At 31.9% G+C, this 19,353-nt stretch overlaps 1 protein-coding gene and 1 non-coding gene across 7 annotated transcripts in view; one reads left to right on the top strand and one right to left on the bottom strand.

Moving 5' to 3' along the window:
• The window catches only part of Ypel (Yippee-like), a 180,474-nt gene that overhangs the window by 152,010 nt on the left and 9,111 nt on the right, over positions 1–19,353 (top strand). For all 6 annotated transcript variants that reach the window (XM_074181817.1, XM_074181819.1, XM_074181818.1 and 3 more), the window contains one exon: positions 13,449–13,492. In XM_074181817.1, coding sequence (XP_074037918.1) covers positions 13,449–13,492 — 44 coding nt within the window. The remainder of the gene's footprint in view (positions 1–13,448; positions 13,493–19,353) is intronic.
• TRNAR-UCU (transfer RNA arginine (anticodon UCU)) lies at positions 1,491–1,563 on the bottom strand. Its single transcript has one exon. It is a non-coding gene; the product is annotated as a tRNA-Arg (tRNA).

Below are 19,353 nucleotides of genomic sequence, written 5' to 3'. Positions count from 1 at the left end.
TTTACTGTATTTTGTTGGTGCATGTTCATGTTTTAGGGGATGCACAAACTTTTATCAAGAAAAATTTTTTGTCGAAAAACCCTTAAAAGAATTTTCCCATATGGTGCTTACTTTGGGGATGACACTGTATTTACTATTTTCATCAATACTTTTTTAGTTAAGTTCGAATTTTTTTTGTTAAAAGATGGGGAAGTAGAAAGCCAAAACCTTTTTTTACACGAAATGAAACCTCTGTCTCAGACTAAGAAACTTTTCAGGTGATTCGGCTGAAAAAATCCCATGAGAGTAAAAATTATCTTTCACTTAAATAAAATTGCCAAATAAAAGAATATTTGGTTCAATTCCTTTAGAAATGTGATCAACCGCACCTTCCTGAATAGGAAGCTAAGAAGTCGATGTTTCTTCTGTTTTTAAGATATTTAACCTTCCACAATCTGGAATATAAACAATACTAAATGAATAGAGAATATATCCAAAACAAGTACTTTTCCCAATCACCAGAAATGCTTCGAAAAGAGTATTGAGTTCTGGTGTTATTTGTTCTGGAAGAGAGAGCCCTTTTAGAAATCAGTTGAAGAAGGAATGATGAATTTCTTACGGACTGCATTGAAATTGAAAAATTATAACCCTAATGAGTTAAATGAACAACTTCTAACCTTCTCTTTGCAATATCAGTGTGGTAATACGTAATGTTGGCTGCATATTCATAGAAATATACTTATAATAAGTGTAGGTATTCGGTTTGCATGCAAATAGTTAATTTTTTGTTTGGAAGTTAGTAGGTGGTAGATAGACATTTATAATAATTTTAATTAGGTGTTTATAAATGATTCGATTAAGAAAATCAGTTTTTGGAACGAACTCAATCTAGATTAAATCAGATCTTGTTAAACTAGCAATTATCAATTTATCAATCTCTGTCAATTGTGTTTGTATATCCACACCCAGACCCACCCACCATGAATATTTTTTTGTTTGTCAATACATTTCCCATTCCCTATCTCTTATAGTGATGTTGTTATTCTTGGCAATTTATAACAGACCTAATCAAAAAACATTTCAATTATTGATACTATTTTTTTCAATTTCTGTTCATTGACAGATGATGTTTGGTATTTCAAGTTTACTATTTTCCATCAATACTCTTTCAGTTGAGTTTGAGTTTTTTTCAAACCTTACGGTACAACGGTACGGTACATACAACGACTTTAACGTCGATAAAATTTTAAGTTCAATAATTCATAGAATGGGTACAGGGTATTGATCAAAACTAACTAAACAAGTAAGAAAAAATGAATAATTACAACTACTTTGTCGGGAATTCGAGAATGGTAACTTCTCTCTTTTTTAATCGAAAATTGCAAAAAAGTGAAAAATAAATTTGAACAGTTAGGTATAATTATATACTTATATGCAGTACAAAAATTAATAAATATGCTATGTCCTTCAACCGATCGGATGAAATAAACAAAAAAAAATTGCCACAGTCGCATCCCTGGTGGGGATCGAACCCACGACCTTTGGATTAGAAGTCCAACGCGCTATCCGCTGCGCTACAGGGACTGATGATAAAATTACGATGGAAAATGTATAGATATGAAATGATGTAAAAAATTATGAGAAGTATAAATTAAAAAGATGTATTATTTACCACTTTTATATAAGGTAATTATTAAGTAATTTGAAATAACAGTAAAGGGTGTCATTGAAACAACAAAGGACTTCTTTATTTCACTTCTTTCAATTCACTGCGGAAAGCCCGATAACGCATCATGTGTAGGTAAATATAATTTCGAATTCCAACTACGATAATCGCACAAAACTCACTCTGCCTGCGCAGACAGCAGGAGTTATTACACATAACCGTTGAGTGCGTATTGGAAGGCGTTATTTTCGTAATTACGGGGTTTCAAATTAAACCAAAAATTTTCGAGATTTTATTAGGTACATTGTTTTGTTTATTTTGCGTGTTGTAACGAGTTTTTATATGAACTGGGCGGTACAAGAGAAAAATGATGAATGTGACAAATCCAAAAAACTTAATGGTAGAAGAAATCATGGAATTTTTATATAGCGTCACTGTCTTGCTTATTCAGAACATCCTGGTTTATGAATAGGAGCATGTTTGGGTAATGGCGTTTAGGGTAATATGTACCTAGACAGTTTAAGTTCATTTTTACTGGAACGTGAATTAACGCCATTAACGTCTCACAAAAATTAAGATAATTGATCATTATTTACAAATTTGCAATTGACCGTTGTAGCCTAATTAATACATTTTTTATACTCCTCACGGAGTACACAACTATATTTTGATCACAGTAAAAGGGTTAAGTACTGCAAGACTAGATTTTTGAAATATTTTGACAATGAAAAGATTTTTATATGCATTTCTGGCCTATCAGGACGTTTTTCCAGAGGTCCAGTAGGTATATATCCTAGACATAAATTTCAGTGTTCTAATGGATTGATCTCGGCAATTAAATAATTTAGTCGGTTGAAATTCACTCGCTATTCCAAGCACACACTATCAAATAAATAGTTGCTAAACATCAACTTCAATGCGTTTGTGCTCTTGTTTCGAAGATGCATCCAATTATTATCACAATTTTGCCATTTTTCCAGCAACAAATGTGTCTCCACGAAAATCAACGTTTAAATTTTTTTAACTGCTGCAACTGAACGAGAACACTAATTTGTACAATTATTGCTATTCATATTTTCTTGACTTTTTGCGTCTCTCGGCGCGTATTTCGCTAAGCAAGTTAGCATCATCAGGAGATGATGGTATTGGCTCTCCTGGGGAAGAGACCAAAAAAGCACGCCAAGTTCGATAAAATGTGAAAGCTTTGCTCACTGGTTTTTTTTATTACCGTGGCGTAGTACATCAGGAGTTCTTGCCACATGGTCGTATGGTCAATAAGAAGTACTATCTTGAAGTTATGTGCCGCTTGCCAGAAGCAATACGAAGAAAACGTCCGGTATTGTGGAAAAACAAACATGGCTTTTGCATCACGATAATGCAGCTGCTCACTCGTCATTGCTTGTTCGTAATTTTTTGGCCAAAAAAACACCGTAATCATGCATCTGCCTCCGTATTCTGCAGATTTGGCCACCTGCGACTTTTTTCTGTTTTCATGATTGAAGAGTCCCATGAAAGGACGCCGTTTTGTGACGACTGATGAGATGAAAACCGAATCGCTGGGAGATCTCAAGGACATACCAAAAAGTGCATATCAGAACTGTTTCGAGGATTGATGAATATGCTTCACCTTACTTTTGGAACAGACTTCGGATAACGGACGACTGACAATAATCAGCTATAATCTATCTATAGCAACTGATTTTTGTTCTATTCTTACCAATATTTGCTTTAAAATTTCAAATGACGGATTAAACATATGCCTGAAATTTGACCCAAAAAAGTAATGACACAAAATTTAATTACAGATAATTTCATCTGAATTTTGTAGACAAATTCGAAGCAGTCATATATCTGTTATTTCAATAAACTTCATTATTTTAACACATACCTGCAGACATAAATATAAACCTCAAGATCTTTTTTGTTTAATTTTACAATACAAAATGAAAAAATATTTTCCAATTATGTTCGTTAAATATCAAATCAAAATTATTGTTAAACAGACCTTTTATTGCAGAAAATCAATTCATAAAAAGTAGCCCGATTCAGAAAACTGTAGTTTATATTTCTAGCCATTTTACACTTATTTTGTCACCTATTTTGTTAACAGTTCATGAATGGAACAAAGAGGTATCTAGTAATCATTATAAACTTCTTTAAAATTCGTTGACTCAATTACAGAACAGTTTTATACCATTAAACTACTAGACTAGAGAATATAATGAAAGCCGGGCCAGTTTTTGTGTGCCAAATTTGTTTTCTTTCACTTATTGTTATTTTTTACATTCTATTTCCTGGAGACACAATAAACAATGCCTGTTCTAAAATCCGTTTCGTAACAGTTACGAGTGTATCTAGGTATCGATGTGCACATTTTAGCATAGAAATATTCGGGTCACTGTTTCTGAGATACATTTCGAAGTTACGAAAACCAAGGTTTTAGTACACATGGACGACGGCGACGGATATATTTTATTTTGAGTTATGATTTCATGTTATAAGATTTCGATTTTTTTTCATACAAATGATTAGCTACAATATTCATTAATTTTCATTCGATTACAAGGTGCTTGCTACAAAACTATATATATCTACAAGATTTTAAAGATGGCGGCTCATAGGGCAAAATCATATTTTTTTTTAAATATGAAAACACTCGTGAAATTTGTATTGGAATAAATCAGGTGGAAAGGATTTTTGGGGTGGTTTTCGATATTTCTCCATAGTACCTACCATCAAATATGTAAAAAGTGTGCGCCACTGCTTCGAGAACATTATAACAGAATTAAAAAATAACAAGAATGGGAAGAAATTTTTTTATCTTGACATACAAGTGTTTTCTAATCCAACAAACACTATGTTCTAATGAACAGTTTAGAGTTTAGACTGTATTTTGAATAATAAAAATTATGATGAAATTTTTCAGGTTGTCCACACAAGAACAAAACTAGACCCAGGCAGTATCAAATAATAGTTTCATAGTACTCCTACTCATTCGTTTTTTTTTCATAAAAAGAGTCGCGCACTTTATTCAATAAAGAATAAGTGATAGAAGGTGTATTCATTGTTCTCGAAAACGATTAAAAAAGCAACTTATTTTTTGGCCTTCGGACGGATAGTCCATAGTAGCCAGAAACTATATGTTATTTTTCTTTCTTGAACTTAAAAGAATCTTAAAGGAACTTAAAATATGGCATGATGCATTGGAGGACGTCACCCCTTGCTTCTAGAGTTTTTGTCTCACAAAAAAGATCTTTTCGTATTTTGGCAAATTTAAAATCAACTGATTCATTTCGAGTAGTATTTGCAAACTTCCGAGTTTTAATAATGCCATCAGTGTACATCTATGAAGTTTGCTGTTTTGTTTTCAAAAAAAGGGAGGAAGATTCACATCGCTCCAGTAACGACAATTACGTCTATTCACTTCACCGTTCAACATGAAAGAACTTTCGTCTGAAAAACATGTAGTATAATGGATTTGGGTTATTGGTCAATTTCTTCGATATACACCTCACAAAACTGAAGTCGACGATCAGGATCATCTTCGTTTAATTCTTGAACTAGCCTTATTTTGTAAGAATGGAATTTGTAGGCTTTCAAAATCCAAAAAACACTAGTAGCTGATACACCAGACGCTCTAGCAACTTGTCTGATAGATAGTCGATTATCCATTTCTGACAGGACGGGATACTTCATGCTTTCTGTTGTGAACAGAACCTGAAAATTATCCATTAACTGTTTAACCTTCTGATGGCTCACGTTGTGGTCTGGACGATTCGTATTATAAATTCTTGCAGCAGCTTTAGCACATTCATTATTTCGATAATGGGTATGGGTTGTAATAATTTCTATTCTTTCCTCAGTAGAATAAACCATGTTGGAACACAGTAAACAAGGATGAGTGAATAATAATTCGTGAAGAAGTGACAGTGGCCAACTAACTATTTTTTGTTCTGCGACAACTAGATTAAAAAAAAACTACCAGTGTCGTCCATTTCAAAACGTTTATTAATTAAATAAATTCTACAAATCTAGAAGACCTGCGACAGAGAATTGTTCTGGAATGCCGATTTCTGACTCCGAACATCTTCAATAATGTAAGGAACGCTTTCGAAAGTAGACTGTATTATTGTATGGAAGTAAATGGAGGTTATTTTGAACACTTTATCCGTTGATTGTGTTGCCATTGATATTACTTTCGTTTATTTCCTCAATAAAATGAGCAACAGCGAATTTTCTGTTTATTCTTAAATAAAACGTTCATCATTTAATTTCTCAATAACAAATCAACCAATTTCGAGAAAAATGACAGAAGTGATAGAGGGACAAAAGACCTTCCAAATGATGCATCACTCGACCCCCTATGCCAATAAAAAAGTAGGGGGATAGTTGCTGACCGCAGGGGTGTGAAGTTTCGGGTATGATTTTCATATCAGAATAAGTCCCCCTAGAAATAAAAATTGACGTGTTCTTTGAAATTTTCGATTACACATCCATTTCTGACTTACAGGGGGGGTCAAGTTTTCGTTGGAACGCTCTGTATAACACTTGACAATGACAAATTCGGAAATATAAAAAATTCAAATATACATTTTTCTTAAAGACTATTTTACAATTTTTCATAATGTTTCGAAAATCAACCGGGGTTGAGTCAATAATCAATTATTTCATGAAGGTGACCTTATATCAGGAAAAACAATTGAAAAAATAATTATTGCAATGGTTTTTTTCTACTAATTACATCCTGAACAGACATCATTAGCAAATATCGCAGAGCATTAATCGAAGTAACATAAAAAAATTACTAGCTGTCACAGAATGAAATGTTCCTAATACATTATTTTTCATTACTCACAGTAAAACTAGAAATCGTTGGAACCACAGAACGTAAGATCACACATTTTTTAATTTTGTTGCAATGTGTGACAAATATACTTGCCGGTAATTTTTTGTGTATTAGAGGAAAAGGAAAGGATAGTTATGTACCCAACAAATAGGGAAAGTGGTAGGACAGTTGACCACACGACATGAAGCCGTGGAGTGAGTTGAGTCTTTTTTCCTTGTTATAAACTCAAGAACTTTTCTGGACTACGAATCAGTGCGAAAACTAGAAAAAAAATTACAATTAGACTACTAACCCGTTTTGACCACCTTTCACCTACCACCTTTTCCAAAAGTTACTATACTCTGTCCATCTAAGCAATGAAGTGCTCCAAAACATCATGCATAGTGCACGTGATCTCCCAGACAAGGCTGTTTGTACAGAGTCGCACTAAGGATCGACCGATTTTTTTTTTTAATAATATGCAGCGGGTATAGGAAATTTTTAGGTGGAGTGTAGGAACACAAATTAGTAATTTTTTAGCCGTACCAGTACTTGAAATTTTAAAAAATTTCAACTTTTAAATACCGTGTATATATATATATATATATATATATATATATATATATATATATATATATATATATATATATATAATATCTTCAACTACTACAAAATGGCGGATCTTTCAATAATTGCCTGAATACATTGACATTCAACTACACTACACACTTTGCTTCAAATAGCCCCATAAAAAAAGTACAAAGGTGTCAAATCTGGCCATCCTGTAGGACCTCGACGGCCAATCCAACGACCGGGAAAAGTAGTATCCAAACAGTTTCTTACTTGTCTGGAGAAATATGGTGGTGCTCCATCTTGTTGGAATACAATATCCATGTCGAATTCATTAGGATTCACTTCGACGATTTCAGTGATGAGAGGGTCAACAGTAGTTTCCAGCATATTCAAATACAGTTCCCCTGTTTAATTTTGATCAATAAATAGAGGTCCTAATATTTCTCAATATTCCTGCCCAAACGTAATTTTTTTCTGGATATTGGGTTTGTGTTTCCCGGAAAACGTGAGGGTTGGTGTCACTCCAATAACGGTAATTTGCCTGTGAACATTGCCGTTAAAAAGAATGTACATTCGACACTAGAACAAATATTGTGGAGATAGGTAGGATGCCTTGCAATGGTTTCCGTCATGATTTCGCAGAATTCTGTCCTTCGATCAGGGTCATCTTCAGTTAATAGGTGTACCATTTTAATTTTGTATGGATGATACCTATTCTTCTTCAAAAGTCTCCACACAGTTGAAGGAGGCACCTCACAAACATTCGCGACGGAATAAGTAGACTGTTCAGGATTTACTACCATCTCTCCAATTATTTGCACTTGCTGTTCTTCCGGAATGGACGGATGACCTGGGGGCTTTTTGTTATGTACACAACCGGTAATTGTGAATTTGGATACAAGTTCTCTCAAATATTTTCTACAGATAGGACGATTCGGAAAACGTTCATTGAAAATCCTTTCGGTCTCGTGAAAATTACGCGTCGCACCGTAAATAAAAATCACTTAAATTTTTTCTTCCAATGGACGAGAATTGACCATTTTAGAGATTGTTGACGTGTTACCTTTCTACTAGTAGAATCGAAAACTAAATGAGAATATTCTAACTGAACAATGATGTTCATTGTCGTACTGACATTCTTTGTCGTTTTTATAAACAAAAAATAACTTATATAAAAATCCCTATAATTATTAAACTAAAACCCTGGCATTTTTTTCCTTTGGTGAAGTTATCCTTAATAGGCAAAAAAAATAGATTACCGTTGCCAAAATAAAAAAAATTGTTATTTTCAATTTTTTTATTAACAATAGAAAATTATAATTTTATACAAAATAAATAACAATTTTTTTTTCTAATTTTTTATTGTTTCAATGTCTCATGGCTAAAAACTTATTAATATTTTTTTTAATTTTTTACAGCTATTGTTAATAAATTTATTATAAACAAATACATTGTTTATAAGCAATTCGAAATTTTTTTTTCATTATGTTAATGGAAAAAAATCATGATTTTTAGAAAAAAAATGGTTTCTTAAAAAAATTTCTTTTTTGCTAAAAAATGCGTTTGTTACTTAACAATCGTTTTTTGCAACTAAATATTAAAATTAAGGAACCGTTTTTTTTTAATCATAAATTCTATTGTTCTTTAAGGTTTTGAAAAAACTTTTTTTTCTTTTTGTAATTGTTTATTTAAAAAAAAATTGTTATAAACAAATTATTATTTTTTATTATTTTTTTTCAATAATTTGTTCTATAATAAAAGTAACTATGTGTTTTTTTTGAATTTATTCTATTTTTTATAAAACTTTTAATATTGTGATACCTTGATACTTGTCTTTTTCATTCGCTCCTTCGCTTTTATAATTATTATAACTTTCAAACTATTGCAGTTATGATAAATATGCTTCAAGTCTTTTTTGTTCATTATGAATTTATTAACAATTTAAGCCTTTTACTAAAGTTGTAGTCCTATTATTTATTTAATTATTGATCGTTATTTATTAAAAAAAGAAAAATTTTCAGTCTTTTCAACATAAACTTCGTGTCATCTAACAATAAATCAGAAGGATTTTATTTTTTGCACTTTTAGTAGTTGTAGGATCATTAACATTCACTTATTGTCATATTTGTATGGAGTTTAAGAAAATTAAATGAAGCAATCAGTCATTCTGTTAATTTAATTTTAATGAGTTTACTCATTAACCTTCTTTAAATTTCCGATACTCACAACTTTAGTAAAAGGCTTAAATTGTTAATAAATTCATAATGAACAAAAAAGACTTGAAGCATATTTGTCATAACTGCAATAGTATAAAAGTTATTATAATTATATAATTATAAAAGCGATGGAGCGGATGAAAAATCAAGGTATCACAATATTAAAAGTATTATAAAAATAGAATAATAAAATAAAATAAAGTATTGAAAAAAAAAATTTGTTTATAACAATTTTTTTCAAATAAACAATTAAAAAATAATAAAAAAATTTTTTTTCAAAACCTTAAAGAACAATAGAATTTATGATTAAAAAAAACGGTTCCTTAATTTTAATATTTAGTTGCAAAAAACGATTGTTAATTAACAAACGCATTTTTCAGCAACAAAGAAATTTTTTTAAGAAACCATTTTTTTTTCTAAAAATCATGATTTTTTTCCATTAACGTAATGAAAAAAAAAATTTCGAATTGCTTATAAACAATGTATTTGTTTATAATGAATTTATTAACAACAGCTGTAAAAAATTAAAAAAAAATATCATTAATTAGTTTTTAGCCATGAGACATTGAAACAATGAAAAATTAAAAAAAAATTGTAATGTATTTTTGATAAAATTATAATTTTCAATTGTTAATAACAAAATAGAAAATAACAATTTTTTTATTTTGACAACGGTAATCTATTTTTTGCCTATTGAGGATAACTTCACCAAAGGAAAAAAATGCCAGGGTTTTAGTTTAATAATTATAGGGATTTTTATTTCAACTTTCAATTCAAAAAAAGTTATTAATTAACAAATTTATAATTAACGTTAAAATTGGGATAAACATTTTTTGACTGCGGATTATTGTTTATTGATGTATCCCAACATTACATGAATTTTTTCATTCCTTAATATTTACATTTAATATGTTTAAATGATTTTTTTTTGTTTTTATGTCAGAGTGACGAAAGGCGCGCGGAAGCCAGACTACCCGCTTCTGGCTCTATTTTCAGGGCTCTGTAAAAATTATAAATAATCGAGATACAGTTTCGGGAGTCGAGACTTTTTTTAACGCAAATTCATTGATATTTTCAATTTTTTTTTCAAATTTCCAAAATTTTGAAAATTTTCCGAGATATTAAGAAAAAACGAAAGCCCCATTTTTTTTTCACTTGATTGTTTATAACTTTTGTAATTTTTATCGGTGCGTTTTCGGACCTTTCCTTAAACTTTCTAGGCAAAAATACGAATCGAATGACACCTTGGTCGTAATTTTTGAACAGGGCTGAAAAATGTCACCAAAAAGAGCTAAATCGAGTACATGTGAACCAGACTAATTTCACTTCAAAATAAAGTATTCATGCATTAATTTCATTATCCCAAATTAAAATTATTTTGAGTAGACCCCTTCACAAAATAAGGGGGGGGGACATTAAAGAAATGCACTGTATGATTTATTTTTCATACACCTGCCATATTCAATGTAACATCTCTGAAGGAAGATATGCTAAGTTCCACAGAAAACTAATGGTCGTTCATCTGTTGATTCAAGGTTATCTATGTTATGTTTTTCTATGTTTTGTTATTACCTTGAATGGACATTTTCATTGAGGATTATGTTTTGTATGAATTAATTGAACACTTCATGCGAAAATCATCTTTTCATTTAACAACTAAACAACAAATAAATCCAGTCTAACTCCTCTTGCATTATTACTCTTGAAATACGTGAGTGGGTATTAATATTTGTAATGTTTCTAATACGATTATTGAAATATGTTGGCATTGTTTCCGCATATATGCGGAACTAGGTCACATTGTATTTACCTTGCAAAGTGCAGTGTATATTCAGTTATTGAATATTGAGTATCTGTGAAAAGTTAATTAATTGATTTGAACAAAGCGGATAACTGAGTATTCGAATGTTTTTGAACAAGGATCACGACTCAAAAATTATTTTATCAATAACCAAAACCAACATGAATACAGTGACTTCTTACTTGATGATGAATAATAACACTATCCATGATAATTATTATACAATTTTCACACACGTTTCGCTACACGGTAACTTCATCAGTTGGATTGGTACATCGAACTATTCTACAATGGCTTTTATATAACAGTAGATAATTATAAAACTTAATTAGATAAATGATCAATTCTGGTAAAACAGTTAGACTTTGAAAAATCAATTATAATTCAATATTACTCCTAGGAAAATAAGTTATTTATAAATATCTTAATTACTGGCTTTAAATATATAAGATTGCATATCTTGTGAAAATATAAATATGGTTTACTCACTAACGTGGGAATGAAATATAAAATGGCTTGAAAACGGGTAGAAGAAACATAAAATAACGAAAGTTATCAAAATTTGATTGACAACGTCAAGTAGGAAAATTCTGAATGCTACTAGATATTTTTCTCTCTATCATATTTTAGTAGGTATGTGTAAGTTCTGTTAACGCACAAGAATTGCCATTTCGTCTGCAAACGCTCTCATGGGAAGTAATGCGACTACTTAGAGGTCTAAATGTTTGTCCTATATATGTTTTTGACCAATCGATACAAAAGTTTTGTATACTACATTGGTTTTTTTTATTTGAAGTTGGAACTTTGAATTTACTATATCGTTTTGGAGATTTTGAGGACACTATTTCGGAACACGAATTAACAACAAAATTAATCAATGTTTTCCGGAATAATGACCTCAAAATCTCCAAAACGACTGGTACTACTATATCTGAATTATACAGAAATTAAAGTTTATATTTCAAATGAACAAAAATCCAATACGAATGTTAATTCTTTTGTGTTAAGAGAACATGTTAATTCGAAGGATCATAGAATGAATTTTAACAACCCACATATTTCAGATAGAGAAATTAATACAACTAAAAGAATATTTTTAGAAATTATACATATCAATCACGAGGAACACTTAATGAATAAAAAAAATTATATTGAAAATTTTAGCAAAATTTACACATACCTTCTGAAATATGAAGAGGATGAAAGATCTAGTAGTATTCAGAATTTTCCCATTTGACGTTGTCATTCAAATTTTGATAACTTTCGTTGTCTACCCGTTTTCAAGCCATTTTAAATTTCATTCTCACGTTAGTGACTATTCCATATTTATATTTTCACAATATATGTAATCTTATTATTATAGTTGTCCTGACGAAGGAGGAAATACACCAAAACAGTTTTGTTTGTAACAGCCCAGCTATTTACTGCAGCCCCTTTCAAGGATCATTTTCACGACGTCCAAACTCTCGATACCACCAAAAGATGGCAAATAAGAATTTGCCAAAACGTCGTGAAAATGATCCTTGAGGATCAAAACACAGAACACAGAGAAATCGGGAAAAACGACATGAACATGAAAGTAGTTGTTTCGAGTGGACTTTTTCTTCCAGTTCGTGTCTGAAAGTTTCATCTTTGCATAATCTGCTCGTCTTTGTAAGAAGTTTATTTTCAAAATAATTGTTTTCTACCTTTGTTTGGAAGCTTCCCACAGTTTTTCTATTAAGATAGGGAAGTAAAAAGCCAAAACCTTTCTTTCCCATCAATTAGGTAAATGATTCATTCTGGCAAAACAGGTGGGTTTTGAAAAAACAATCACAATAAAATATTACTCTCAGGAAAACGAATTATTTATAAACATATTAATTATTGACATTTCATGAAAAGAAGTAGAACAGTGGTGAGTTCATAACTTCTTCTTTGTCGTATAAACGCAAACAGTCAAATTTTCTTTTAAACGATCGGTACTGTCGCACATTAAGATATTAAAATTTGTTCTCATGAGAGAAATTGAAAATAGATTTCAGTACGAGTATATTTGTAAAACAATCTCCTTTTCAAGTATACATACATTCTTGATTACATATTGCATTATTCATTTTCAAAATATTAGCTTTTTTAAATAACCTAGGTCGGGCGGCTCTGAGATCTTGATTTAGGAAAGAATCTGAAAAACTAGTGAAAATTCATTCCACCTCACTCCATTGAAAGTTGCGTACTGTTACCCTGTTGTATACACTCTCATATGAGTGGAATATTTTGAGATTTCATTTCGAAATTTATATTTACTTATTTTCTTTAGTGATATATATTTGTGGGTCATTCATGAAGTACGATTTGTTAAATGAATAAAATGTGACAATGAGTTCTGATAATTTTTTTCTTTTCCAGTCATTCCAGGGCAGTCAAGGTCGAGCATATTTATTTAATTCGGTGTAAGTATGTTTCTATTTAGCTTCCACTTCTTTCATTCTTCCAGAGTCCAAATTTTCATCTTTTATATCCATGTCTGAAATAACGGTATTTTTTAATCGCAGTAAGAAATTCATTCGACCATATGATTTTATTCTCATCACCTAATAAACAATAAATGATATTGTACTAAGGTGTAGAAAGGCCAAAAATATTCTTATAAAGAAAAATGAGTCGTAATATGATAAAATTCGGAGTTCAAGTCGGAATTCAACAATATGCCAAGGTAAGTCGAAATTTTAGAGTGATAGTTTTGTTTCAAATTTCGCTTCAATCTCGTAATTTTCGTAAAATTTTGGTCTTCGAATTCGAAATTTCATTAAATTATAATTGTATGCCTTGTAATATTGAATTGTTCAGTACAGGAACTCATTAACTTGCATTCAGAAATTGGAGAAATTACCATATTTCAATTAAAAAAAATTATTACTGGTTCTACAACTCTGCAATTCAGCTGAAAAATAGAAAATTTCTAGAACCATAAAGATTAGCAACTTATGAAGTTTCTCATGTCTTCAAATTATCTGAAAGTTTTCTTCATCTTGATAAAATGACATTAAGTTCCTGATACCACATTAAATGCTCTAGCGTTCGTACTCATCATTCAAGACCGCAACATTCCCTTCCTACCTAAAAAAATCAATAGTTATCCCGTTGCACAAAGGTGGTGATCTCAGTGATCCTTCAAACTTCCGTCCTATATGTCTCATTCCCACTCTAGGCAAGCTAATAGAGAAACTGTTTAAATTAGGATTGACAATTTTTTTAAGTAATGATAGTGTCATAAGCAATAACCAGTTCGGCTTCCAATAAAAAAAAACACCCATGATGCTATCTTTTCTTTTTGTTATATGACGTTTATGGAAATATTAATAAAAAAGAGTCATCTGCAGCAGTGTTCTGTGACTTTGCTAAAAGCTTTGACTGTGTAGATCACACTGCTAAAAAAACTATAAAAAAACTATATCACTATGGCATCCGTGGAATTACTCATAAGTGGTTCGAGAATTTTCTCACAGGAAGAAGTCAGATTGTGAACACCTCATCATCCTCATCAGAAGGCGAAATAAAAATGGCGCACCACAAGGTTCAATACTGGGACCGATACTTTTCCTGCTATACATAAACGATTTAGCATCTATCGATATAGAAGGAAAATTTACTCTATTCGTTGATGACACCACAATATTATGGCGTGATAAAACTTTATGTAATCTCCACGAGATTATAAGTGCAGATATAAAAAAAATCAAAAAGTGATGCGACTCTAATCTGCTGTCTTTCAATATTTCCAAAACAAATATAATATCATTCCGCTGCTTTATTGACAGCATTCCTTTACCAACACAGGACGCGGATAGGTTAATTTAATACAGACATAGTACTAAATTTTTTGGGGTAATAATTGACAATAAATTCAAATTCGCCGATCACATTGTAACCCTCAATGAAAAGCTAGCTTCAGGGTGTTTTGCAGCGAGAATAACTTAGAAGGATCTTGGTTTGTCTGCCGCTAAATCGGCTTATTTCTCACTTGTTAAGTCGCATTAAAGATATGGAATTCCTTTCTGGGGAGTATGTTGCAAAACTTAAATCAAAACGTTGTTCATTATTCAGAAAAGGCCTATAAGATTCATGAGTAATGCCAAAAGTCGAGACTCCTGCAAACCCCTATTTGAATTACAAAATCTTGACAGTTTTTAGAATCTTTGTTTTAGAAACAGTATGTTTAATTAACAAACATAAATTGATATTTAGCGGTTACTCCAATTATTATGCCCTTCGTCAATCTAACGACCTAAGATTACCCATATCAGCCTCTACTCTAGTCAAAGACTCTATATATTATAATGGTCTCAAGATGTTTAATCATTTACCTGAGCATATTAAAATTTCAGAGGATAACTGTGTATGTCGAAAATCGGTATAAGATTTATTATGTGGTTGATCATATTATAGTTTAGAAGAGTTATATGAGGACAGCTTCCTCTAATTTATTTTGTTAACTGTTTTTTTATTGAACAAAGTATGGTATACTGCATTTGAACATTTTCAACTTTTTTGGTATTTTTTCATTGTATGATATCTTTAATCAATTTTATATGTGTTTGAGTATTTTAACATTATTTGTAACCTATATATGTACGTGTGTGCGTGCGTAGGTATGTATATGTGTATACATATATATATATATATATATATATATATATATATATATATATATATATATATATATGTGTGTGTATATATGTGTTTATATATATATATATATATATATATATATATATATATATATATATATGCTTATGTTTATGATGACTGATGAGAATTTGCAGCTTTGTCATTAAGACCGAATGTTCTTTGGACAATAAAGCATATTATTATTATTAGTGTGGTAAAAGTGTTTTCAATATATGCATTATGTAGGTAACATTTCTCCAGTGTGTGTGTCAAATCGAGCCTCCATTAGAACTTTGAGGGGCAGGACTGATGTTATCTAAAAAAATTAATTTGAAAGTTTTTTATTTCAATATAATCGTGGCTCATTGAAAGTTTTTGAAAAAATGTTTCAAATTTTTTTATAACATTCCACAATCTATCGAAATAAACAAAGGTAAATCAATATAGAACCAGTATTCAAAGGAAATATATTTTTTTCGATTGCGGCCTTATTCACTAGTGAGTTTAGTGGGTTTTCAGAACAGAAAGAGATTCTTTTTCCGAAATATTAACAATCTATAGAAAACTAAGTATAAAAATTTCATTTTCCTATTGATTATTCAATGACAAAATTTTTGAACACAAGTACTGACTAATTGGACTTTCTGTAGTTCATATTAAGCAGTAACTTTTCAGGGAGAAGTTTTAATTTTGCACTTCATTACACTTCTGCAGAATCTGGATTGATTTAATATTGATCTTGCTTTGTTTATTTCTCAGTTTATGGAAAGTTATGAACCCAAGAAAGAGAGTAAGAAACATTTATTCATCTACAAAAAAGCAATTTCAAGGATTACGAGGGTGTCTGAAAAGTTGCCGACCTCAACATAAAGACAGCAGCACTCCTAACTGAAAGCTAGTGAATTTCGTTGTTCATCTATTGTTTCAGCCATTTTGGACGCGCATTTGTTATGTAACAGTCGTTTGAGTGAGTTGATGTGGTTATGTTACGTTAGATCTAAAGTGAGTGGGTCTATTCGACCATCCACCGCAACCTGCAAGGGTTTATTGTGGCTCACACCTATTCACACTCGACCAAATAAACCCAGTTTTTTAACGAAGCTGATTAGTTTGTATAGTGAGTGGTCTTTCAGGTCAGATGGTAAGAGCACGGCTCTGCCAAATTCTAAAAACCTAATTCGGTCCCCAGCGGGGCAGGCACAAAGTATATGCTCTGCTGTTTCATCATTTTCCAAACATAGGCGACACACACTATCTTCTGACAGTCCGAATCTCTGCATATTATGATTCAAATAACAGTGACCTGTAAGAAGGCCTGTTAGACATCGTAGTTCATCCCTAATATAGTCCAACAATTGTTTGGTATCAAGCTTCGAAGGGTGAATAAACGCCTTGGACTGAGCCAATCATGAAAGATTCTGCAAGTCCTTGAATCTTGAATGACAGGTTCTGGTCCGATGAAGCTGCTTGCAGCACCCTCCTTTGCAAGGGAGTCAGCAGCTTCATTGCCTTCCAGGCCAGTATGGCCAGGAATCCAGACTAGACACAATCTGTTAAGTCTTCCTATCGAGGAGAGTCGTTTTTGGCAATTTGCTACCAATTTAGACGTTGCGTTGCTTCCAACGCCGCTTGACTGTTCGAAAATAATTTTATTGACTTGTGTATGAGGTTGGATTTATCCAATCTCTCCGCACACAATTCAATACCGTAAATTTCCGCTTGAAATACAGTCACAGATATCTCTGTCATAAGTCTGCGACTGAAAACACCTGCACCAGAACCGGAAGGTGTTTTTGATCCATCTGTGAACCAACAGCTATCTACTCTTAATATTTCCTTCTCCCGGAGGATCCAGTCCTCTCTAATCGAGAATAGTACTTTATAAGGCAGTTCGTAGTTGACAGTTCGAGGCATAAAGTCAGAGGTCATTTCCAAAATGCTATGACTTCCAGTGTCAACCAACAGTCTTTGCACTCTGCATTAAATCAATTTGTGCAATTGGTAATGTGCACAAGTCTATATGCAGTCCATCCAGCCTCTCTCTCCAGAAGAATATAGAGAGGAGGTCACTTTTTCCAAGTGAGCGTTCCATGTGAGTATTTTATCAAGGACAATGCCGAAATATTTCACCTCCGTTCCAAATGAAATGACCTCACCATTGAGGAAAAGTGGCGTTAGATCGTCCAATTTTCTCCTCCCGGTGAAGGGGATTAACACAGTTTTGCTGGAGTTGACAGACATCTGCTTCCTCAGGCACCAACTGTTAACATCGTCCAACGTGCATTGGAGGATATTACAAGCTACTTTTCCCGACGTGGACCTTGCCAGGATGACAAGGTAATCTGCATAAGCTTGCAGATCAACTTTTCTTCTATCGAGGGCATCAAGCACACTATCCATCAAGAGCGACCACAGAAGGGGAGATAGTACCCCACCTTGAAGACAGCCCCTGGTGACACTGAACCTAATGGCCCCTCCTTGAAGTGTCGTAGTTGATTCAATTCATCCGTCATCTGTCTTCATACATTACACTATTGAATTACATAAAAAATGTAGAATAAACGTGTTATAGATTTTTTTCAAATATCCATTGAAATAAAACCTATGTTCATTTTGGATTGATATTTATTACAAAGGAAAGTCAATTTGAATTTCAAATAAATTCATTGAAATGAAAAATGAATCATTCACTTCAAAATATTTACTTACTTTCCTCAAAACATCTTTGTTGGGAGCTTCTGTAAAGGAATTTGCCAACAAAACTGTGACCTCTCTAACTCGTTTGATTGTATCTTTCTTGGTGGTATACTGGGAGTGAACTATGTTCGTCAGGTGTTCCCAGAGAAGGAAACCCATTGGATTTGAATCTGGTGACCGAGATGGCCAAAGATACGAAACAGTTTTGAATGAAATTTAACATTTGAAAAACGCTATGAACCAGGAATCTTTGATCCCAAAGTAATCTGTAGTAAATCAACAGAGAATAGATGGTACAACAAGTTGGTGCAACTAAGTAATAGCACCCTTCTAGTGTTCGTAGCCTAAAAATGTGAAAATGTCACCCAGGAATTTTGATTCATATCTTTCGTGAATGAGTTTGACTTGAAAATAATATAGTATTGTTGGTACAGGAGTATCCAATGCATAGTATTGTTGGTACAGGAGTATCCAATGCCAGATTTAGACTTGATAATATCCTAAGCTATTCGATATATGAGGCCTTCATAAGTCCAAATAATCCCTGCCAGTGCCAAATATGATTCCCAGGTTGAACTGAAATACAACTAAGAAATATACGGATAGTAAAATGACAATTATTTAACTCAAAATCATGTTTATTCATATCAAACTTAAAAATGCAACCTCTGATAAAAAACGAAAATTCTTTTGAAACGAACATTCGCATATCAACAGAATTGGCAATCTTAATTTCAATTATTTGTTGGAAACCACTTTATTCGTTCAATAAGTATCTTTATAAATATTTTTCTTTCGTTTATTCGTTCATGCTGATGGTATGCAGTATATTTAAGTATATATGGCAGTTACTAACAATTATTTTGGGAGCTCCCAAGAAAGTGGTGGTCCTAAGCTATAATTTGTGTAGTTTATATGTAAATCCTAAATGAAATTCTCATCTCCT

Source organism: Leptinotarsa decemlineata, unplaced genomic scaffold (assembly GCF_025532065.1).
Source record: "Leptinotarsa decemlineata unplaced genomic scaffold, Ldec_3_MD MMD2_tig00026316_RagTag_RagTag, whole genome shotgun sequence".
Classification (NCBI taxonomy): Eukaryota; Metazoa; Arthropoda; class Insecta; order Coleoptera; family Chrysomelidae; genus Leptinotarsa; species Leptinotarsa decemlineata.
This window is presented reverse-complemented; position numbering and strand designations above follow the sequence as displayed.